The sequence below is a fragment of the Zootoca vivipara genome, chromosome 15 (genome assembly GCF_963506605.1).
Source record: "Zootoca vivipara chromosome 15, rZooViv1.1, whole genome shotgun sequence".
NCBI classification, from domain to species: Eukaryota; Metazoa; Chordata; class Lepidosauria; order Squamata; family Lacertidae; genus Zootoca; species Zootoca vivipara.
This window is the reverse complement of record NC_083290.1, coordinates 28448272-28472322: the sequence shown is the minus strand read 5'-3', so window position 1 is coordinate 28472322 and position 24051 is coordinate 28448272. Positions and strand designations below refer to the sequence as shown.

Below are 24051 nucleotides of genomic sequence, written 5' to 3'. Positions count from 1 at the left end.
TAATTTTAGGATTAGGAATTAATGGGGGTCCTTGTCACAATAGCGGCTCGATGAGGGGTCCTCGAGAAAATTTTGTTGGGAACCCCTGCATTAGGCTGAGAGGCAAGAGTTGAGAAACCTTTAGCTGGCAATCAAGATGGTTTACCATGCTGGATAGTAGAACCTAGAAAATGCTGGTAACAGAATTCTGTGTTGGTTAATTAGACGCTTTCTGACACACTGACTTTACATGTTTTATTGCCAGCTCTTCCCCTAATTGCTCCCATACCCTTGACTGGATGTGTGAAATCTGCTCATGTGAATGCCTTTGATGTGCTTAGCAAACACAGACACTTAATACTACATCAAAGACAGAAGACTTTGCATGTTTCATTATGGCACAGAAGTGTTAGTCTGCTAGTGGGAGAGGATAGAGGACAAACTAGAGTCAGTAGTAGACTGGTGGTTGTGGTTTTAAGAAAAAAGGGTGGGTAAAAATCATGCCAAGCAGTCTGCTGTGTGGAATTATTGTTCATAGCATGGCTAGAAATCCTATTGTGTGTTATTGTCTGAATCCACTCAATTCCAGCTATTTTACCTGAAGGCCAAGTCTGCATCTGGGAACTATGAATTGTTGGGAATTACCATTAGACTTCAACTCACTTGAGTTTCCTCTGATCCAGCAAATATTTACTTGAGAATTTATTTGCTGCAGGTCTAGGTAAATTCTGATGTGCAGGAGCTCATTATGATGTCCATTCCTCTTAGCCATTCCTCTAAGATGAGCCCCAAAATCCAAACAGCTGTGTTGATCTATATACAGCAAACATGCAATACCCCTCTTACCAAGCAGCAGTACCATGCATAAAACCCAGTTTATTAGGCTCACCTGACAATAGAAGAGTATAATATTCACAGAATAAATTCAAGTTGTAAAACAGATTGAGCTTTAACAAAAGATCTTCAGTAAGCAGATATGCAATTTCCCCCTTTCAATTTTTGTTGTTGTTTAGTCGTTTAGTCGTGTCCAACTCTTCGTGACCCCATGGACTATAGCACGCCAGGCACTCCTGTCTTGCACTGCCTCCCGCAGTTTGGTCAAACTCATGTTCGTAGCTCTGAGAACACTGTCCAACCATCTTGTCCTCTGACGTCCCCTTCTCCTAGTGCCCTCAATCTTTCCCAACATCAGGGTCTTTTCCAAGGATTCTTCTCTTCTCATGAGGTGGCCAAAGTATTGGAGCCTCAGCTTCACGATCTGTCCTTCCAGGGAGCACTCAGGGCTGATTTCCTTAAAAATGGATAGGTTTGATCTTCTTGCAGTCCATGGGACTCTCAAGAGTCTCCTCCAGCACCACAATTCAAAAGCATCAATTCTTCGGCGATCAGCCTTCAATTAAAAAGTCCAACAATCCTGCAAAAGGAGTGTTACCATTTGAAGTAGGGACCCCACCACCAAAGAAAAGAAGGGGAAGTATCTAGTCTTTCCTAATCTATTTTTCTCATACTCTGGCATCCTCTCTCCTAATCTGTCACGAACAATAGGAATTCCAGAGCCCCCTCTTCCTCTTCTTTCACTAGCTACAGGTCCCAAGGCAAGTGGTGAAAAGGGCAGGGTTCCTTTGGTCTATCTACCCATCCCTCAGTGCCTGACACCTAGTCTTCAGGATATGCAACTCAATTTTCTGTTAGGTATGTGTCAGAGGGCCTGATATGGCTACTCTAGAGTAACGACTCCAGCATGGTCTTTTAAGGCTTTTATTAAGTGCTGATTATTTCCCTGTATCCCTAGTCCCTCACAGTATGGTTTCTCTGTATTGCAGTAAAATGAAATGTTAACAGAGTTAAATGAAAATGTAGCCCAGTTGACAATATTATTTACCATGATTACATTGTCTGTTTAATAATGCTGATTTTTCCTTTAGCAAGAAGCACCCATAAGAGAGTGCTGTTGGCTATAATGTTGGCTGTCTGGTTCAGATCTGTCTAATACAATTTAATCATTTTTAATTTTGACAAAGTGGCTGCGGGTTTTAATTTGATGCTTAGAGTGCAGGCTTGGAACAACAGATTCCATGGAAGCAAGCAAGGCTTTTTAATTCAAATTCAGTGTCCCAGTGTACCTATGAAGGTAGAATGCTCTGCCTCTGTGGGCTAAATAAGAACACCATTAATGCACTTGAGGACCTGAAGACCTCTCCTGCATCCGGACATGTGCCATCGCATTGGTGATTCACATCTTTCATTGCGAGGGTCCTGCAGAAATCCTTTGGTTAGTTTTAACCGTACAGTATTTCATAATCAGAAGCTTCAGTGGTTTGAACCTCAGATCATTTATTTCTAAATTACTTTTACCCATAATTCTTATTAATTCAAATAGGATTTTGATTTGATATAGAACTTCGTAAATGGGAGAATGAGCTTAATGAATTGAAAGATAGGATTGTCTTAAAGTAAATGTTAAAAAGAATATGCTGATAATTGCTGAGATGGAAATCAAATCTTAATGACTTTAATTTGTCGTGAGCGCCGTGTTTATGAAAAAATTATGGAATATGTTTCTAGCAGACATTTTCCTTCTGCAGTAGTCAGTATTTTTAATTTGATAGTGCTTGCTCTGCTCAAGTGTGTGTCTATGGGTTCTGCAGCCTTATATTGAATAAATTATTTCCTCTCCATTTGTGAACAATAAGAGGATAAGTATTGCTGTAGTGGATCAGACCAAAGGTCAGTCTGGTTCAGCATTCTAACACTGACCAGATAGCCCCCCCCCAAAAAATAATAATAATCACAAACTAGGCAGATAATAGTGATTCCCATCTTTGCCCCCTGCCATCCGGTTATCAGTTCTGTGCTGCTTCCCAAAACAAATGTGATTTTCTTTTTAGGTTCTACGCGGCCCTACATATATGAGAGTACTATGGAACCTGGTTAGTTTTGCCACAGCGTGATAATCATTGGCTTGCGGGAACACAGAGGTGGGCTTTTTCACTGGGTAAAATGCTCCCTCTGCTGAAAAAAAGAGGTCCCATTATTGCTGGCATTCCACCAGCTCCTGAAGACACACCCATTTAGGCAAGCATTCCACTGAACCAAACTTGCAGTTTTATTAGCTGATTTAATTGTTAAACTTTTTAATAGCTCCTTTTAATTGCACATTTTAATTAAGGATTGGTTTTAAAGTTGAAAAATGCTCTGATGCAATTTTGGCATATAAGCAATATATAAATGAATTATTGTTGTCGAGCTGGCTACAGAGATAGAACGTTTTAGAAAATTCTGAGTGATTACGAGTGCTGGCTTCCATTACATTAAGAGGCCTCCTGGCCCCTGGGTCATGTCAGTGGCCCATCTATTCCAGCATCCTGTTCTCACAGTGACCACCCAGTTTCCCCAGTGGGAAGCCCACAAGCAAGACCTTTCTCCTGTGGCTTGTAGCAACTGGCATTCTAGAGCATACTGACTCCAATTATGCAGGTAGTATCTTAACTCATAGGTTTCAGCAAACCTCCCTTTCATAAATTTGCGGAGTATTTTGTTTTGTTTAACAGTTATACTATTAAACCACACGAAATCCCGTGACAGCGAATTCCATCAATTAATAGAAGCTTTGTGTGGAGTACTTCTTTTTATTAGCTCTAGACGTTCGTGGCCTGGAATATTGATGGCATGCAGATGAATATCTGCTCACAGTAGTTTGGGTGCCTTTGCAAAGTCTTTCTGTACGTTTCAGTCTCCATAGTACTTTAGCTTGGTTTATCTAATAGAGATTAGCCTAAATCAAGTGTAGAATTAAAACTGGTGCTCTGCTTAAACGTTACATGATGTTTATTTTTATTTTTTTAAGCCAGAGGTTTCTTACAGGTTTGTTCTGGTTGACCAAACATTTGCGCGTAATGTATAAAATATGAGTCATTAAAATGTTTTCCTTGTTGACATGTAAAAGTCAACTGAAATGATACAGTCTTCTGTTTCCGAAAACGTTCTTAGCTTTTGTCGAGTCTCCAAGTGAAGGAAATCCCACTAGTGTGAAACAGGTTCCAAAAACATACCAGGGCATTCATTAGTGGGCAGGTTGAGTTCTGTCTCTTCTTGATGACTTCAGGCCATTTGGCTCAAACCAGTCCTCTACTGAAGCACAATATTTGAGGAGGGAGGGTTGTCCATTTCTTGCCCCCATATAGCTGAAGAGAGTGCATTCATTTTGTTCTATTTCTTTCATCTGCCAATGTTGAGTTTCCAATGCTGCCAGTGCTTAACAATATCTTTAACTGAAAAAAGTGTAATAGGTGCTGCAAGACCAGGGGTCAGCAAAACTTTTTAGCCACGGGCCAATCCACTATCCCTCAGACCTTGTGGTGGGCTGGAGAAGCGGCACCGGGGGGGGGGGAAGCTGAAAGAAGAGGTGAGGGGGGCAAGTAGTCCTCCTCCCCAGCCCCAGCCGCTGTGCTTACTTTCCTAGGGGCTGCCACCACCACCACAGCTGCTGCTTCTCGTTGGTAGGCAGAGCGAGTTTGTCCGCTCCACTCTCTGGCCCATAGGAGCACCAGGGCGGTGGTGGCAACGGCGGAGGGAAGATGAGCAGCGCAATAGGGCTGGCTCTGGAGAGGGGCTGCTTAAAATGGCGCTCAGCCAGCTCAGCCCAGCCCCCATCCTCCTCTAGGCAGGGTGGGGAGAAGCCAGGAGGAGGGAGGGAGGAGGCGCCGTCACGGTATGTGTGAGGGAGAGGGGGAGAAATGGTGCAGAAAAAAAATGGTGCAACCCAAACGTACAGAATCCCCACGCCGATCCGCGGACAGTCTGTGGGCTGGATCCTGAAGGCAGTTGGGCCTGTTCCCGGCCCGCGGACCTTAGTTTGCCGACCCCCTGTGCAAAACAAACACCAACAAGGACTCAAATGCTTTCCTGTATAATCCTAAAACAAAGCTAGACAAAGGGTCAGAGCCCGTAATCATAGAGGTTCCTTGTTGTTTTAAAAGTGGCCTGGGAGTGTGGGGAATTGGATTAGGGCTATGGCAGTCGGAGAGTAGGCTTTTTAACCTTTTCCTCTGCATTGCGTTCCTGATTTAAAATCGCTTTTTAAAGAGCAAAGCTGCCATTTGCTTCATGGAAGGAGGGGATTAGAGGGCACCTGTGAGAAGAGATTAGTGAAGACATAGTTTCCACCTTTATATAGGCACATGGATGGATGGGTGGATAGAAAGATGGTGTTTTCAGCCAAGTGTTGCCTTCCTTTGTTTGGGGGACCCTTTATCTACTTTCCATCTCTCACCGGCCCCAATATAGTCATCACTCTGCTTACCTTTTCCCTCCTCAACTCCTAGTTGTTTATACTTTTTTTTTTTGCTTTCATGCCATGAGCAAGTGAAAGACTATTGCACTTGGTGTCTTTGAGCTGGCTCAAAAGCTACACTGGAGCGAGAGAAGCAGAAGCGACAGTATGCAGAACGTAGAATGCAGAGCTGTGCTTCTCTTCCCCCCGCCCCACCCCCCATTTCTGCATTGTTTAATACTCTAACCTAGATATTGCTGCTGACACACTGGCTTCAGTTCATTAAAAGGTGCAGGAGGGGGGGAATCCAGAGCTTCTGACAGTAAAATATTACCTAGCTCACTGGGTAACTGAATGGAAGAATTTATTTTGTTCTCTGCTTTTGGACTATCAAAGCATCACCCGCTGATTTAAATATAGTAAGTAGAAGTTGGGCTCCGAAAACAAGTGCAATCAGATGGCGCTACCTTTTTTACTCTGTTTTAGGCAAATGTCTTGTGATAAGTTTTCCCTCAAATATTTTGCACGTTCTTCCTCGGTGCCTGCCTGCTGCCAGCAAAGTATAAATTTAATCTTGGTTCCTTTGATTTGAGAATTTGCTTGGCTTTGATTTACTGGGTAGCCTGGTACCAACTACACACCAGTCGTTGTGCTCAGTGCAATTGCTACATCGGTGGTGGTGATTCCTCAGCTGTGTACGGGGAGGGAGGCTGGAACAGGGAAGTGCCTTGGAAAAATTAAGCTGCCATGTTGAATGTATCTATTGCACTTGGCCTCTAAGAGCAGAAAGACCCCATACTTTACTGATCCCGCCCACTCCTTCCTGGTAGTAAGTGCACCATAACACCTTCCCAAGTTGTCTTTAAAAAGCTTTGAGGTTTTCCTTAAAAAGCTCAACAACTTTGGGGGTTTCCAGATTTTTACTTCTTGAAATACGGCAACCCTAGAAAACTCCACTGGGGTTACGCATCTCCCCCCAACTGCCTCCAGTGTTACAACCAATGAAGCTATCAAGGACTGTAGGTCTCTTCTGATGTCCTTAGCTGTTGCTTGGGATGATCATTGAAAGAAAATTAAATGTGTCCGCTCTAGGGAATTCTTTGTAATCTTGGATTTTGCTGCCTCGTTGCCATCGGAACTAATAGCCATTACTGTATAGCTGTTTTCTCCATGAATTTGTCTGATCCTCTTCTAAAGCCATCCAAGTTGGTGGCCATCACTGTCTCCTATGGGGAGTGAGTTCCATAGTTTTAACTATGAGCTGTTTGATGAGTACTTCCTTTTATTTGTCCTGCATCTTCCAACAGTCAGCTTCATTGGATGACCACAAGTGCTAGTGTTATGAGAGGGAGAAAAACGATCAACTCCCCTTTTTATTTGAGAATCTTACTCAGTGATTTCATAAGGCCCATTGCTAACAAGCAGGTGGTGGCTGTTGAGTTTTTTTACTTGACAGATTCCTGCCATGAACAGAGTTGGGCATCTGCAGCAAAATGTGCAGAGCTTTCAGGAAAGAAGGGAGCCGTAAACAGGGTACTTAATAGTCAGTGCAGTTTCTGCTAGGTCTAGAAGTGCATAATTGGGTCCTCGATAAACTGCAGGAATGAAATAAATAAATAAAGGAATGTACCCAGTGTAAAAGCACATTTACATAAAGGTCTATGTTCCATAGTAAAGGAAATGAGGCACAGACAATGAAGCCTGCGGTAACTAAAAGAGACCAACCAAAAATGCTTTGTGAGGTGCAACCTTCTGCCTTTTAGCCCATCGCTGAGACACACAGTTAAAAGCTGTGGCACCCTGGAAATGAGGTCTCTACTGTTCTGCCCCTTCCTTAGCCTTGATTTGTGTTTTGCTGCAACTTCGTTAATCAGTTTGTTTTAGATCTTTCAGTCTGTGGTGCTTGAGATTTTTGTGTGTGTGTGCAGATATGTGTTGTTCTCATATGCATAGGAGCCAACTACGAGGGGCAAAGGTCCCTTTAACCCCCCAGTAAAATATTTGAGGGGGCCAGGCCCCCAAAAGTTGGTGGGCATTGCCATTCAAATGGTGTGTGCTTCCCTGTGCCCCCTTATTTTATTCAAGTTGGCACCCCTGCTCATATGCATGTCTTGTTGTTTTTAAGTCTTAGAATCAAGAAGAGATCTGCTCTCCTCACACCCACCCCTCCGAGGTCTCTCCTAGAGCAGTGTTTCCCAACCTTGGGTCTCCAACTGTTTTTGGACTACAACTCCCATCATCCCTAGTTAGCAAGACTAGTGGTCAGGGATGATGGGAATTGTAGTCCGAAAACAGCTGGAGACCCAAGGTTGGGAAACACTGTCCTAGAGGTTATGTTTTCACAGCTAGAGGGGATTACCTTTCAGGTGCTTCCAGATATAGCCTGTCTGCAGCAGCAGCAGCAGCAGCATCTCCTATTTTTAGCAAAATAATTATGGTATCTGTGTCTGTCTTTCCACTCATCCTTCTAATGAAGCTCTTCCAGCTATATCTGCAGTGTCCAATGCATTTAATAGTTCTGTCCTTGAGAATATGGTTTTTATTAGAAAGGCCCATACATGCACACCCCCAGTTTTAACATGTTCAGCTTTGATTTGCTGGACTGCTTTTCTGCTCAAACAGCAGGTGTTGCTCTGTCACAGGTGACTAGTGTGTCATCATAGCCCCTGGCATGTGCAACAGGAGGGGTCCCAATTGCCCCCATCCTCTTTAAAGCAGAACAGCTGCCTTAGGATGCTGTTGTTGCACACAAGGTACTTATTAGGTGTGTAATGTATGCATCTGCTGAAAGGAAAGTACCAAATAATGAACTGAATTTGTGTTTTGTGAGCTACTTTTTTTGTGTGAGCTAACCATTTTTGTGTGGTTAAGTAGTGTATAAATTAAGATTTTATCTAAAACCAATAGCGAATCAGAATATGAATCTTTAATCAGCAGTCTCTTATGAAAGGGTGTTACTTGCTGTTTTAAGATTTCTAACTTCCAATGGATAAAATGGCTGTAATCATTTAGCTGGGAGAAGCTTTTAATATCCAAAATGTTGAAGGTGATAATCTTTAAAGTAAGACACTATGAGAATTTGTCCTTGGTGTGTTTAAGTTGTTTGGTATAATGCAAGAGATACTAAGTTTTCAATGAGTTTTGATTTGCTGGCAGCCTTAAAATACCAATATGATAAAGTATTGCACAGTTCCACTACTTCCTTAGCATGTTGTTAGTCTAAGAGGGAATGGCTGCAGGGAGAGGTGGTGTCAGACAGGCTGTCTTAAGCATATGCAGCGCCGGGGTGCAAAGGTCCATGCCCCCCCCCAGGTTGCCCAGTCCCAGGTGTGCAGGAGGGCGGAGCCGGCTGGCCACCTCAGCATCTCCCAACCTTGTGGCGCAGAGCCGCCCGCAGCAGAAGAGCCCACCGTAGCGCTCGGACCAACGGGCGGGCTCTTCCCCAGACTCAACTCTCGGGCCCAGACTCTCAGCCTGGCGCCCCTGAGCCCCGCACCCCTAGTGCCTATGGGTAAGACGGCCCTGGTGCCAGACATGAGAGGCAAGCATTCCTGCCACACATTTCCCTGAGGCAGTTGCTGTTCTCCCCATCCAGCAAGTAAGTGTGTGTGTGTGTGTGTGTGTGTGTGCGCGCACACACACACACACACAAAGTTAAGGAATGCAACTGGCAAATCAGTGTTAGTCAGGGGTACTGTGCACCAGGTGTTCACTTAACCACAGGCCTTCATGTGTCCAATTCACAACTAATTTGCTGCATTTGCGAGGGGTGAGGGGGTATTTGGCTTCCATATTGACTGAATGTGAGTTGACCTGTCCTGTCTTTTTCTTTCTCTTTAACATCTTAAGGTGATGGACAGAATTTGGTTACAGAAGATGTGACCGTCGTAGAGGGGGAAGTTGCCACCATCAGCTGCAAAGTCAGAAACAGTGATGACTCCGTGATTCAGCTCTTGAATCCCAATAGACAGACGATTTATTTCAGAGACTTCAGACGTGAGTTCTGTGTTGTTTGGCAAATCTTGTTAAAGAGGTTGCTGAGGGCCCCTTTTAATTTAATGTTAGACATTTTAAAGGTTTAGTCAATTCTTCAGTAAGTAGGCAAAGGCAGGCAATCATAATCACTTGCTTTAATGGAAAGACTAGCTATAGACCTTTTAAAGAGTCAGACCGTCTTGCAATGCAAGAGGAATTGACCGCAGTAATTCACTCTGAATTGCAATTAAGTGCCAAAATATTTAGTTGACATAAACAAATTGAATAGGACAAAACAGGGTGTGCTTACCATTGGATAAGGAGATGTGTTTGGCTCAGTGGTTGGAATGTTCAAGCCAATCCTTAATCCAACTGAAGAATGATGTTAGGGTGGTCTTGAACATGTGTTTAAAACTTTATCAATAAGACACACTGTTATAATTCAAATTGAGTGCTCTTGGAATCTTTGCCTACTCTCTAGGAAAATATAACTAAGATATGAGGGGTCGTTTATAGTCCAAGGTTAGTAGACATGAGCCATCTTTCTCCTTGGACTGCCCTGTCTCCCATCCTTTTAAAATGACATTTAAAGTTAGGAACAATATGGCCCCTAATATTTTGGAGCTAATTGACATGGATATGTCAGTAGGCCACAAAACTTGGTTCTTCTGAGTGCTGCTTTTTACAGGGACACATTTTTTTTTCAAAATTGGAAATCATGCATTAGGTGAGGCCAGGAATAATGGGACAGAGATATCCTTCTGCAAACAGCCATGTGCCCTAAGCAAGGAGGGGAAATCTAGAGAAATTTTCGTAATTTGGAGGCTAACGAAAGGACTGATGGTGAAACATGGCATCATGGGGGAGCTGGTGAGATATATTACCTAGCCCTTGGAATGAAGAGCTAAGAGACTAACGAATGGTGCTCTTCTCCCTCCACCTCTCTTTATTCTTTTGATATGTTGGGCTAGGTGGGGGAGATGTAAGTAGTAGATCTGTTAGAGGTTAGTAGAAGTAGGAATGTGCCTGTGTTTGAACTGATGCATGTTCTTCTGGTCCCAGAAATTACTTGGTGTTGTATTTGTACTTAAAACATCAGAAAACTTCCAACAATTTATTTGATTAATATTTTTTTAACTAACTTTATAAACTTCTGGACCTCGGAAGAGGCTGCAGTGCGTCTCTCCAGCTTTGTGTTGATTGATTAAATGTTTTGATGAACTCCAAAGATTTTAGGATTTCTGCTGGAAGTTGTTTGCTTAAACATTCTCCTCACATGTCCTAAACCTTCTCAAGTTTACTTTGTGAAATCTCTGTTCATGGGCTTTCCATCCATCTATCCTTTGCCAGCCTCCAGATATTGCTCCCCACCCAATTTGTCATTGGTCATGCTGCCTGTGGCTGATGGACCTTGTAGTCAAAGATATCTAGAGGGCATCAGGTTGGGAATGCCTGGGCTAAGGGGCCCTGTATGTTGTAGAAGCTCATTTGTTAAACACTTTCTGCAGCTTTGAGCAAGTAGACAGGAAGGGGGAGAATAATTATCAGTACTTGATATGGGGCTTTTGTTTAGATTATTTGTATTGATTGATGAGTACTAGTATTGTTTATATCCCAATTGTAACACAATGAGCCAAAATAACAGGATGTGAAAAAGAGGGTGGTATTGCTACTGCATGTCAACGCTGCTGCCACCTCTCCAGGCTTCTGGTTTTCACTGTTTTCTCTGGGAGGGAAGCACTGTATGTCTAATAACATTGCAGTTTCTAATTGTCTCTTTGTTCCACAGCTTTGAAGGACAGCAGGTTTCAGTTAGTGAATTTCTCTAGCAGTGAGCTCAGAGTGTCACTGACGAATGTCTCCATTTCGGATGAAGGAAGATACTTCTGCCAACTCTACACGGACCCCCCACAGGAATACTTTATGACGATTACAGTGCTTGGTAAGGACCAGTCAGCCCCAGACTCCATCTTGTTCACTTGGGAGTGGCAAGGTGGTGGTGGGGAAAAGCATATTCTTGGACATTTTTAAAACCTGCTTTATAGCCATCTCGCCTTCAACACAGGCACTGAAATAAATCCTCCTTACTAGGGCTGTTTCTCATGCAATGTTCTGTAGACAACAGAGCACATTTTCATGTCTTGAGATGGATGAAGATAGTGTCAGAAGGAGAAAACCCCACAAGATTTGTTTGTTAAAACCTTAGGACCCTGATCCACAGAATTGTACGTGGGAAAGTCAGCATGTAGACACATTAAGATTTATTGGCTTCAAAATGTACTACTTTATCATGTGATCCAAGTTGTCTTCATCTACCACACACTTGTATTGCCATACATGCATGCACATAAGGCATTCTCCAGACATGTGGAGGAGAATGGCAGGAGGGGGGGGGACAAACCCATAAATTCTGGAGGAATCTGTTGCAAATAACTGTGCCCCTGGCAACAGCTGTCTGGAGTGTCATTTGTGGTTTTCCAGGCAATTACATTAGCTCATATTCTTCTGTGCTCCCCCCAACCCTTACATTTGCACCCATGAATCCAAGCTTCTATCAAAACCCATTATGGAAGTTAGAAATATTTGCCATTTAGGGTGTGAGTATTTAGTCCCTTGACAAAACACTCTTGGCTGCGCTCATTGCTTGATTCCAAACCTTTCTGTTTATTTTAAGAGTTCTGAGACTATCTAATAAAGGGCATGATGGGTAATATAACAGCTTCTGTGTTGCAGTCTGTGCTACAATGTGAAAATCGAGCATTGTATGCATGTGGCAGGAAGTCACATCTCTTGGCAGGGTGATGATGCTTCTAAGGATCTCTGTGTGCTTAATTGTAGCCCACAAATGCTGGACCATATTCTCAGTGTAAAATAATGGGCAATATTTATATTGTTCTTAGTTCTGTTTTTTGTCCAGCTGGGTATGTAATCATATTGTCCCCATATATACCATTGCACACTTCCATCTTTTGCCGAAGTGTTAAAATTATTAGATGTAAAATGTGTTTACCCAAAGCTGTTTTTCACAAAGGTTGTGTTTCATATTATTGCTGGTATTAACAGGGAGGAAAACTGAGGTTGCAGTCATCTTGCTTGGAAGGAAATATCACTGAACACAGGCTACTTACTTCTGAGTAAACGTGCATTGGCACTGCAAATCTATATTATTACTAATTACAGTCGTACCTTGGAAGTCAAACAGAATCCGTTCCGGAAGTCCGTTCGACTTCCAAAACGTTCGAAAATCAAATTGTGGCTTCTGATTGGCTGCAGGAAGCTCCTGCAGCCAATCGGAAGCTGCAGAAGCCCTGTCAAACGTTCGGGTTCCAAAGCACATTTGCAAACAGGAACAATCACTTCCAGGTTTGCGGCGTTCGGGAGCCAAAACGTCTGAGTTCCAGGGCATTCGGAATCCAAGGTACAACTGTATAGTTATTATTAGCTTCATTTATGAATTGCTTCCTATAAGGCATCTTGAAACGATTTAGAATACAATAAAAATAGACTTAAAACAATTGTATATATATAAATAGTTTTTAAAATCCAAATTACATATGAAACAATCTCTAAAAACTAGCTATTGCAAATGTAAAATCATTTTCAAATCCCAAACTGATACCAAGTAGTATAACAATCACCACTTGTTTGTTGAAAGAAGAGAGTCTTAAGCAAGTGCCTAAAAGACAATAGAGATGGTTCCGAAGGGCAGAAATACCTAGGTTACGACAATCTGGTTTCCTGCAGGTGCTGTTGAACTGCAGTTCCCATAAGCTTCAGCCAGCATTAGTAGTAAGGGTCGATGGGAGCTGTAGTCTAGCCACATCCAGATTCTGGAGGCTGCTTTAGCACATACCCATCTTAGGTGAGGATGCCAAACTCTGGTATGGATGGCAATCCCTCTGAGTGCTTCTTGGTATGCCTGGTACCCTAAACCCCCATCCTATTTTCTTGTGTTCCCTATTACCCAGTTTGGGGCTGGGATGGTAACAGGTTTGCCACTGAAGCTTTAACTGTTATAAGGAGCTCAGTACAGATTGATTGATTGATTGATTGGTTGGTTGGTTGGTTGGTTGGATAGGATCAAGCCCCATGATTCCTCCATTCCTACTCTGTGTAATTCACAGAGCAGCAACTCTCCAGCATATGAAGCAGGAGGGGCTTTTCCAGTCCAGGCTTCTGAAGATATCGAAGTGATGAAGTAGGGGATTTGAACCCAAATGCAGCCAAATTGTTGCTTCACCCCCTACTGCAAATTATATTCGAGAAACACCTCCCCCCTCCCCTCTTCTTCGTGGCATATGGTGTCTGTCAGACACCAGTCCTTAAGATTGTCGTTCGTGTGTGTGTGTGTGTGTGTGTGTGTGTGTCTCATTCCATTTCTCATAGTTCAGAAGATTACAGAACAGGCATAACTACGGAATTATCATATCCACTGATAATAGTTGCTAATACCATAACAGCCGTAGCTCCAGATTAATGCTGTCTCCTAACATTCCAGTAACGAACCTGAATTGCAACAAGCAATCACCAAGTGAGATCACACTTGCTGATTAGGTATATAGGTTCTCTGCTCTTACTCATCCCTCTCCACCCTCCGCCCCCACAATTTAATGAGTTCCAGTTTGTAGTATGTTAATACGTGTTGAAAAGGTATTTAAAATTAGCCTTTAATATGAATTTCAAGTTCGGCTACCTTCACTCTTGAGAGTTGTTTCTTAACACCGCTGCATTAAGAGAGCTTTTTTATTCTCATGTTTCCCAAACTAAGATAGCAAGTGTGAGCACGCGTGTATGTACACACACACACACACACACACACACACACACACACACACACACACACTCTTTTCTGCTGCAATGCTTCCAGGAATGCTCTTGTGTTATTCCTTTCCCCTGACTGCATGAAAGACTCAGGCAGAGGAAGGAGCAGCAACATGGCAGTGTGTATATGTGCAGTGCACACACACACATACACACTTGGGCTGACCTGTCCAGCATGCATCACATGGCTTTGAGTTTCACCTACGTTCTTGGGGGTAGGAACTTATTTGCAAGTGGGGGGGCAAGGGAGAGACCAGACATAACCTGCTATTCCACAGGGGACTTGCGTGCCTTGTCGACCTTTGTGCGTCCTCCTCCCTTTGTTTTTTTGAAGACGACATGCCATTCACTTGTTTATGGACCAGAAACAACTAACTTATTATCTGCACAATTCATTTTGTGCACACTTCCTTACCTGCGTTGGGGTGGGTGGGGAGAGAACAGAACATATTATTCACACCTGAATCGCACAACTGCTTCATTAGCACAATAACAGCAAAAACAATGAAGAAAACGTGTCCACTCATTTATAAACAATATCAATTTAAATCGTTATTTTAATGCTTGATTTAATAAACACGGTACCAGCAGGCAACTGTGTTAACGTTGTCTTTACTGATTATAAAATAGAAGGGGAAAAAACACCTATCCCATCCATTCTCACCCACCCACCCTGTTTGCAGGGAGGTGGGGAAGAGGATTGTGGAAAGGTCTTTACATTTTGGTGGACTTTGTGATACTGTAGTTATGCTCAGGGCCAGCCTGCCCATGATGCAAGGGTAGGACACTGCCTCATGTGGCAGGATCCTCAGGGGCAGCAGATCCAGCCTCCAATGAATGTTTTGCTCCCTGATGCTCCCACTGCCACAGTGGCAGCAATGGCTGTGGTGTGCTTCTTGGAGGACTCACCAGCTGCCTTCTCAGCACTCCCCTCATACCACCTCTACAAGGGTCTCTCGATGAATCGGAGATGCTGCTGGTCTACTCCCACCCTTGTTTCTGATGTAGATATTTATTCCCACCTTCTTCCTGGTGTCGATCTTTACTCACCTCTTCTTCCCTGGCGGGACTGGGGGTATCAATTTTGTGGTTCACCTCAGGTTCCAAAATGTCTTGGGCAGGTCCTGGTTATGCTTCAGATTCTCTTCTGCTCCAGACTCTACCGGATTATATTTCATTGATCAATTCAACCCCCTGGCTTTGGATTTCATACACACACACACAAAAAAAAATGACAGAGCTGTGCTGAAAGGAAGGAAAGATGCTCTCTCTGTAATAATGCTCTCTGGTGCAAAAATCCGTTATTCGTGTCAAACCAACTTACTGGGTTGCATTTCAGGTTTTTGTTGTTGTTTTTTTTGAAAACACCCCTCTTCTTTCCCTCTCAGTCTGAAAATCCTGAATCTCCCTTAGTTTGTTTTACTCTAATTTTTGCTAGTTATTTTTGGAATAGCAAATGTGGAATTTAAATTCAAGTGGAAGGCGAAAGCAGGGTGCTACTTTAAAGATGCATTTATAATATGTTTGATCTGTTAGAATTCTTGCAGATGGTGGTGCGTTTACAAAGTGTTCCCTTAATCAAAATTGTAAGTTGAAGAGGGCCTTCTATGAGGCAGATGATCCACCTCTAATCCGTCCAGCAGCTATCCCACATGTTCAGTTTCTTGGAGGTGTCATGAAAGACAACAAAATGCTGAGATCTTTATATATATGTATGCTGTTTCATTCTAGTCCCACCACGTAACTTGAGGATCGAAGCCCAGAAGGAGACCACAGTGGAAGGAGAAGAAATTGAGCTGAATTGCACATCGTTGGCCAGCAGACCACCCACAGTGATCAGATGGTTTAAAGGCAACAAGGAGCTATTTGGTAGACCCCCTTCTCCCTCAATCAACTTAATGATGTGGTTGTGGTTTTTAGAGATGGTTTTGCTGATAAGCAGGATACCCTCGTGATGATGTGAGAGAATAACTCAAAACAGCAGAAGGGAATCTTTTTCAGCCTGAGAGCTGCATTTCATTATGGGCAACCTTCTGCGGGCTGCATGCCAGAGGTGGGTGGGACCAGAGACAGCGAGTGGGTGGAGCAACAGGTGTGACTCTTACCCCCAGTAGGTCACATTCAAACCACACAAAAGCCAAGATTCCTATGCCCAGCCCCCCTGCTAACACACATACACCATCTCCATCTTCCAGGCAAGCAAGAGGCATTGTCATAGCAAAGGACACATTCCAGTCGGGCAAAATCAGTTCAGAAGGATGCAGAGCAGTGAATGGTGTGGTCTTTTTATAACGTGGAGTAGCTTTGTCAGTTGATCTGGAGCACAAGTTAAGGTTTCATAATAGACCCCTCCTTGACAAGTAAGCCAGGTGTCTCAAATTTTTGGGAAGCCTTTCCAGTTTAATCCCAGGCATTTCCCTCCTGCTCTCCCTTACCTTTCGCTGCCTGTTGAAATTGTCTTCCCTTTGGCAGGATGCCCCACACAGGCTGCTTCTGCTTCTGTTTCAGCCCGTTGCTGCTGCATTTTGCTGGGTCTTCAACAGTACCACTGTTTAAATATTTTAATTACTACTTTTAATTATGTAAATCCATGGAGTCACTTTCCCTCTTAATTATTGATGATGGCTTTTGGCAGTGGCATTGGAGGAAGAGGGTGGAGGATTTCTGGCTCCATTGACTTAAGTGTTTGGAAGGCATCCTGGAATTCCTAATCCTCGCTGCCGAGCGCTGTAGATTTTGTGTTTAATATCATGAGCTGGAGGTAGGGCCCCCCTTTAAATCTGGAATCCAATAAGAGAATAAGAACTCACAGGCTTCCTTTCCTTGTGATTGACTTGAAAAATAGCCTTGCCAGCCCTACTCCACTGCAAAACTGTTTGCTTAACTTTGATACCAGCCCCCCTCTTTTCCCTCTGTATCCCTATATATACATACCGGTACCAGATGTGGGAAACCTCTGGCCTTTCAGGTGTTTCTGGAATCCAATGCCTATCAACCCCAGCCAACATGGCCAATGATCTGGGATGCTGGGAGTTCGCCATCTGTGGGACCATAGGTTCCCCACTCCTGCTGTATATGGCAGGTGAACAGCCACTCACCTGGCCACCTTTGCCGACTAAGAATTTCCTCCTGACCACCAAGAAGAGAAGCTGCTTGCCAACTAAAAAATGAGTTGTTTCCCTTTATTTTGTGCAGGTCATCAGTGTGCCACGAATTAATCCAATAAGTATGTACTGTAGGTAGGAAAGTAACAATGAAAGGCAGGTGTTACCACCCTACAAACACCCACAGATTATTAGAATGTGCAAATAAAAACAGAGAGAATAAGGTTGCAAGAATATGCCTGTTGGAGGGTTGTGATTAGGTCAGCATATGCATAGTTGAACTATTTAAGAATTGCAGAAGTGGAGAGAAGCTCTGGAATAGGTAAGCTAAACAAGGCAAGTCACTACTAGATGAGTAGAGATTGCAGAAGTGACTTCAGTTGAAAATGCAGCAACTGAGGATGGTATTGGGTGGATATGGCATGGGTGTAGTCATTTTCCATTTACCTGCTCCTTTTCCTCCCCTTTCACGTCTATTATCCAGGTAAAACAGAAGAGGAGCAGTGGTCAGACATGTTTACAGTGACCAGTCGCCTTTCGTTGAAGGTCAAGCGAGAGGATGATGGGGTTGCTGTTGTCTGTCAGGTAGACCATCCTGCCGTCAAAGACTTGCAGACCAAGTACTACCTAGATGTAATGTGTGAGTACCAGAGTCACAACCCTCCCCCCCCCTTGCACCACACATGGAAGTGGCTTAGCCAAAGCGATTGATTAGACAATTATGGTTTGTTGTACCATACAAAAGCTGTTTATCTGATTTGATTAAATAAGAGGTTTATAGTATTGAATTTGGGTTTAAGGCTTTCTTTCCCTGCTCTTTTTGAAGACAAACTATTTCTCATCGTCTGGTCTTGTGCTGTCAATGCAGAGCTGCCTCAAGACATGTGAACTAAGCACTTAAATATTAACATTGAAGTGTGTCAATTGTTTTTTTGTAATAATATTTTTTTTAAAAAAACAAACAAAACAAAAACACGTATCAACGCTGTCTACAAAGACATGGAATCCTAGAACAGATTGGAGTGCTGGTAGAGTCAGCGGGTGTAACCAGCAGAATAAGAGAACAAGAAGATACAGTATATAAGGAGAATTGGAAAATGCAAACATGAAGAATTACAGCAAACAGGTTTAAATGTTGGCAGGATTAGAATAAATTCAACAGTATAAAATACGTGGAGATAAAGTGAGAAAGAGAAAGTATGGAGGGACTGCAATATGCAGGAATTAATGGAAAGCTAGAAGGAAACCATGGAAGGGTGGAAGGGAAGTCAAAGTTTAAATAATTTGTAAAATAATGTTACACTATAGTGAATTGAAAAAAATGTATTTATGAAAAAAATTATTTAAAAAATGGAATGCCAGTAGAGTCTAGTGACTACGGCTCAATTCTGCACACTTCTTCATCTGCTCTAGAAGCTGTGAGGCAGAAACCCCTGTGTTTAGGTCTTACCTCAGCCATGAACTACTCAGGTGACATTTAGGTAAGCCATTCTGGTTCTGGTTATGAGCTGTTTCAAGCATTGTGCAGCAGCAAGTACAAGTTAGCAACCAAATTATGCTGGCGTGGGACCAGCTGTCACTCCATCTGACAAGATGAATATGTCTCCCTTTTTAGGAGTTCCACAGAACTCCACTTTTGGAAGCTTTGGGCATGTCAATCCTTACAGGCCTATTGCAGGGATTGGTGGTAGTGTATGTGCCGTTATGTAAGAATTGTTACTATAGGATGCTTTAAAGTAGATCCCACTGGCTGGATTGTTGATCTGCTTAAGCTGTGTTTTCCAGTTTCAGTAAGAGCGCCAGAGGTCTCGTACCGTTCCGGGGTGCCTTGGCATCTGCATATTCCTTGTTTGTTTCTTATGCTGAAATAATGCTGAGAATTATGGCTGGCCTCTTTCTGGGATGGGAAGGGACCCATGCAGTGTGACATCATTCATTTGAAAACAAGGAAGAGCAGCGACCTGGCAGCAGTCCCCCAGTACCTCTTCTTGTTCACAGAGGAGCAGAAACGAAGCAGGCCGATCAGGAGATGATGATTCAAAATGTCTTTTGTATATGCAGCTCAACCATAACATTACACAAAGAAGCCCCTGTGTTAATTTATTTCTTCTACTTCATTATGTTGTTCCATTATGAGCATTCTGCTTACAATTTTCATATCGCCCAAAAGTATTGGGGGAGTAATGTCCCCATAATGGGAAAACAAAAACCATCAGATACTGCCTAAATTGGCAGATTGTAGCTGTCTTGCTACTGTGCTAATGTGTAATTCATTTATGCAAACTTAATGTCCATTAACATTTCTTGTAGAGCTCCATTAGCTTTAATAATACATTAGCACCTTTGTTAGGTCTGATCAAAAAAGCTTAACCACACACACAGACAGGGACAGACGCACGTACAGGCACACACAGGCCAAAAAGGGAGATGAGCAAAGTTCCTTGAACTGTTGCAAGGTTGCCTGCTTGCTTAGGAACAAGGCTGGTCAGTTTTGTGAACAAATGTTATGTTAAAGCCAGTTACCGCAGGTGACAGCTTTTGGGTGCCACTGAGGCACCCAAGGGAGAGATATATAGATGTGATGCAAGCGACCAGAAGGGTGGGCAAGAAGGTATGTGATTGAACCATCTACCAATGGAGCATGTTCTGCCAGTTTCTGATACAAGAGAAGTTGACTCCCAATTTAGTCTGTTTAGAATCCCTGGTCTTATAATAACTCATGATGGTGTAGGTTTTGTTTATGTAAGCCTATCCAGACACATAGATGTCAGTGTATTTTTAATCTCTTTCACTGTTAATTTTATTATTTTTAATACTTTGAATTGCTTTAGCTGTTTTATGCTGATAATTTTAACATCTCTTGTAAACCTCTTAAAGATCTCACTGCAATCAAACGGTATATAGATTTAGTTAAATAGATCTTTTAAAATAAGACTTCTATACCGCTTCTAACTTGCAGAAGGCAGTACCAAAGTGGTTCACTCAACAATAATAAAACACAACAAATCCAAACAAAATAAGCATCAAAACGACCAGTATGAATCCTATTAAAGAAAGCCTGGATGAACAAGTGTGTCTTCTGTTGGTGGTGAAACCTCTGCCCAGATGGCGGCATATGCCACTTGCATTTTCTGACTGCGGGATTAGAATATATTTGGCACCCCTGTTACCAAGGAAAGTGTGGTCTTGGAGCACAGCAATACGTTCTCTTGTTTTCTCTTTCATAACTGACACTAAGCTGCGAGCCTTGGCTTAGGTCTCCCCCTCCTTTGGTACCGCCAGTGCAATGGGGCTAGAGAAGAAATTGCACAGCCCACTCACCTGCTGCCTAGATTACAGCAGCCTTTTGAGTCCACGCCATGCCTTTCAGAGAAGTAGCACTTGTAAAATCAGGTGTAATTGTCTTACTCTCTCAATAGCTTTTTGGACTCGCAATCAGAGCAAGGTATAGCCCTCCCAATCACCGTTTCAAGCACACCAGCTGACCGTTCTGTTAGGTTGCAGGCAGGCAGCGGCCTGAAGTGGTGCCGAGCAAGGGGTACCTAAGCATTGGCATCTCGGTGGTGTATCAGAGGCCATATCTCCTCCAATATGCCTCCGTGGAGAGGATGAGGAGAGGCAGTCCTCGAGGAAGGGGGGGGGACGTCAAAGAACCAGAACGTTACCCGCCGCTTCACAGTTCACGCGTGACCTGACCCGGACATTCCCTTTCCAGCACCTGCCTCTGTGATCAAGAGAGCCGCGCCAATGAATGCACAGTCACAGCGAACGATTTTCTCACTTTGGTGTACTTAGTATGAGATGGAATTCAGCAGGAAGTGGCTTGTAATAAAAGAGAAGGTATTAGCAGGAAAAATTCAAATTATCTACAGAGGTATTTCAAGGCAGTGAGCTAATTATTGTTTGCTCAAAGTCCTGAATATGCAGACACGCTATCGTTTCTACAAAAGAGAGGCGGGGGAGGGGGGGAAAGCTAAATCGGGAAGAGTCCTTTATTATGGCAACATAGCAAATTTGGCTGCCGTTTTTGGAGTCTCTTCCCTCCCCCTCCCCCGGCTTAGAAACTATGAAGAACACTTAACAAGACCTGTAAGGAGAATACTAACTTAAGGTCTAGAGTCAGGTGTAACAGCAGAGCTATTTTTAATAAGAAAGAGCAGAGGCCAGCCTTAGGCTCTCCTCCCCCACCCCTCTTCCATGCATGACGGGGAGGAAATCAGAAGCTTCCATTTGGAGTTTGCAGCAATATGGCAAATGTTTGTTCTGACCCTACCATAGTTCTCCAACCAGGATAAATTGCACACCGGAAGTGGAAGCTTGAAGTCTTCTGCCTTGCATGTGAGGGAAATGAGAGGAAGGAGCATGCCAGCCCAAGTTTCATGCCTACTCATTCTCAAAACAGCCATCGAATCATCAGGATATGTTGCCCTGAGTCACAGAGAACTGATCCCTTCCAACATGTCTTGTCGTATCTGCAAAATGCTGCACTTCCACCTGGCCTCAAAGCAGTGGCCTTTGATTCCTGCAGCTATAGAGGGCCACACAATGAACAGGGACTGGTGGTTTGATTCTTGGCTTGTTCCTCTCCAACTTGGCTATAATTTCAGGAATGCCTGTTTTGTGTTGAGAGACAAATAAGCCACATATTAACTCTTCTACGCAGGGTAAATTCCAGGCATCAGAGAAAAATCTACTGTGAGGGCAATGATCAAACAAAACAGGATAAGAAGAAAGAGGAAAGTATAGTTATGTGCTGAATTTGGAGTGCCTTTGCAAGCCAGTCAGGATATTTCTAACTCATACGCACATTTGGGAGCAAAGTGGGGGAGGAGAAGGGAACTTTAAATCGGTACAGTAAACCTTTCCTTAGATGACTGAGCTTTGTTTCTGCCACAGCCCCTTGAATGTGGTAATCGCAGTGTTTTCAAGGAGAGATTTTGTCCACATACCTGCCGTAGCTATTGTTCTCCACCCGTCAGTAATTCCATTAGAAGCAGAGCCTCCTGCTGCGCAATTTCACTTTGTTGGAAGTTAGCATGCGAGATCTCCGCCTGACAAGTCTGACCCATTTAACTTAAGGTTTTATGAGCAATTCATTTAAGCTGAGCTTTTTGTGTGGCTGCTCAACTGAAATTATGGATTTGGGTTTTATTTTATTATTCTCATTGACGCCACTGTGAGAACTTTGAGAACTTAGCGAGTGGTTCCGTTGGCTGTTTCAGTGAATTGCTGCCTAGTGGAAACCAAAAGTTGGCTAAACATGCCCACTCCAGGCTGGGTGGTGCGTTGCTGGAACACGGTGCAAGCATGCCTGTGAAACGGAAGACAAATGTCTCTTACCTGCATAGTCAGAAGCTAGGAGCATCTGGTGCCTCTGAATTATACATTGTTGTTGTTGTTGTTGTTGTTGTTGTTGTTGTTTGCCTTAACTAATCATGACTAGGATGTGGGAGGCGGGACACCGGCTTGAAAACAATCCTGAATACACCTTTTCTGTGTGCCCCTTAGAGGGGTTATTTTTAACAAGCGGTATAAAATGTAACTGCGGGAGGCAGTGGAAGACAGGAGTGCTTGGTGTGCTCTGGTCCATGGGGTCACGAAGAGTCGGACACAACTAAATGACTAAACAACAACAACAACAACAACAAATATATAAGCTACGCAATGCAAGGAAACCTGTGAGCTAAATGAATAGACCTGCAGTTATTTTCAGTCTCCTCTTGCTCTCTTGTCTGGAAGCTGTTAAAATATGCCCTTCTCGGCAGCAAAGTGTCTGGATGTTTGTGGGTCTCTCCTTTTGGGATATGCATTGCTTTTTTTCTTTATGTACCAAGACTGTCCATACCCCATGAACAAGCCCCATCAAAGTCTGAGAATTGCTGAGGCCGATGGTTCCCATCCAGTTCATCCGGACTTGTGCTGAATAAGTTCCTAGTTGAGTAGGCGTGCCTTGTTTCCCTGGTTTTGACCTCTGGTGCTCCCAGGTAGGACCTCGGTCACACATTCCTAAACATGACTATCTTGCCATGGTTATGGATGGAACTTTCCTAGGGTGGAAAAGTCTTCAGAAATCTGGCTCTGTGTGAAGATGCTTCCAAAGGACACCCGAGATGTGCAGGATCTTATCTGTCACCAAGCACCCTGTAACGTGAAATGAAATATCGCCTTAATACCCCCAGGAGAGCAAAGCTAAAACTGATGAGTGTCTGCTGGAAGAGCACATAACCGTAGCTGCCTTTACACTTGGGTGGCAGTCACGAGCCAGTTAGCTATGCCATGGGATTGGACTGGTACAGCATCTTGAAGTGATGGTTTGCCCCCAATGGTGGCTGATCCACTATATACTCGCAACTCCTTGTGTTGCTTGAGAAGGAAGCTGTGGGTAAATGTAATTTTTAAAAGGGAAATGGAGCATCAAAATACATTAAGGCATCATTAAGGGCTTGAGCTAAACAAACAGGAGAAGGGGAAAGCTCAGCCTTGCATGCTTTTGTGTGTGTATGTGTGTGTATATCTCCTTCCCTTGCCTTTGTAGTACCTTCCTCCTCCCTTTGTTATGTAACACTAAGGGGAAAGCAGACAGGCACAGCTGAATTTTTAAGCCCCAGGAGAAGTAATGCAGAGTTAAGTCATAATTAATGGAACACAGATATTTATAATGTCTACATGCATGTTTATAAAAAATATATACCCAGGGAAACTGCTGTAACCTCTGTTTGTTGTTCATAACCAAGAGAATTCCCTGTGCTCAATTATGTTTAACAAAAAAACAAAACAAAAAAGAGAGAGAAAGAAATAGAGGGAGGGCGGAGGCTAGCCATATGCGGGTGCCTCGTGCTTTAATAATCTGTGTGCTTCTGGTGAGTGCAAATATTAATTGCAATAGTATGCAGTGAAGTG

General features: G+C 43.3%; 1 protein-coding gene across 3 annotated transcripts in view; it reads left to right on the top strand.

Annotated features, from left to right (window-relative positions):
• Window positions 1-24051, top strand: part of CADM1 (cell adhesion molecule 1) — a 282413-nt gene that overhangs the window by 203243 nt on the left and 55119 nt on the right. For all 3 annotated transcript variants that reach the window (XM_060268441.1, XM_060268443.1, XM_060268442.1), the window contains exons 2-5: window positions 9101-9247; window positions 11016-11168; window positions 15779-15916; window positions 17636-17791. In XM_060268441.1, the coding sequence (XP_060124424.1) occupies window positions 9101-9247; window positions 11016-11168; window positions 15779-15916; window positions 17636-17791 (594 nt within the window). The remainder of the gene's footprint in view (window positions 1-9100; window positions 9248-11015; window positions 11169-15778; window positions 15917-17635; window positions 17792-24051) is intronic.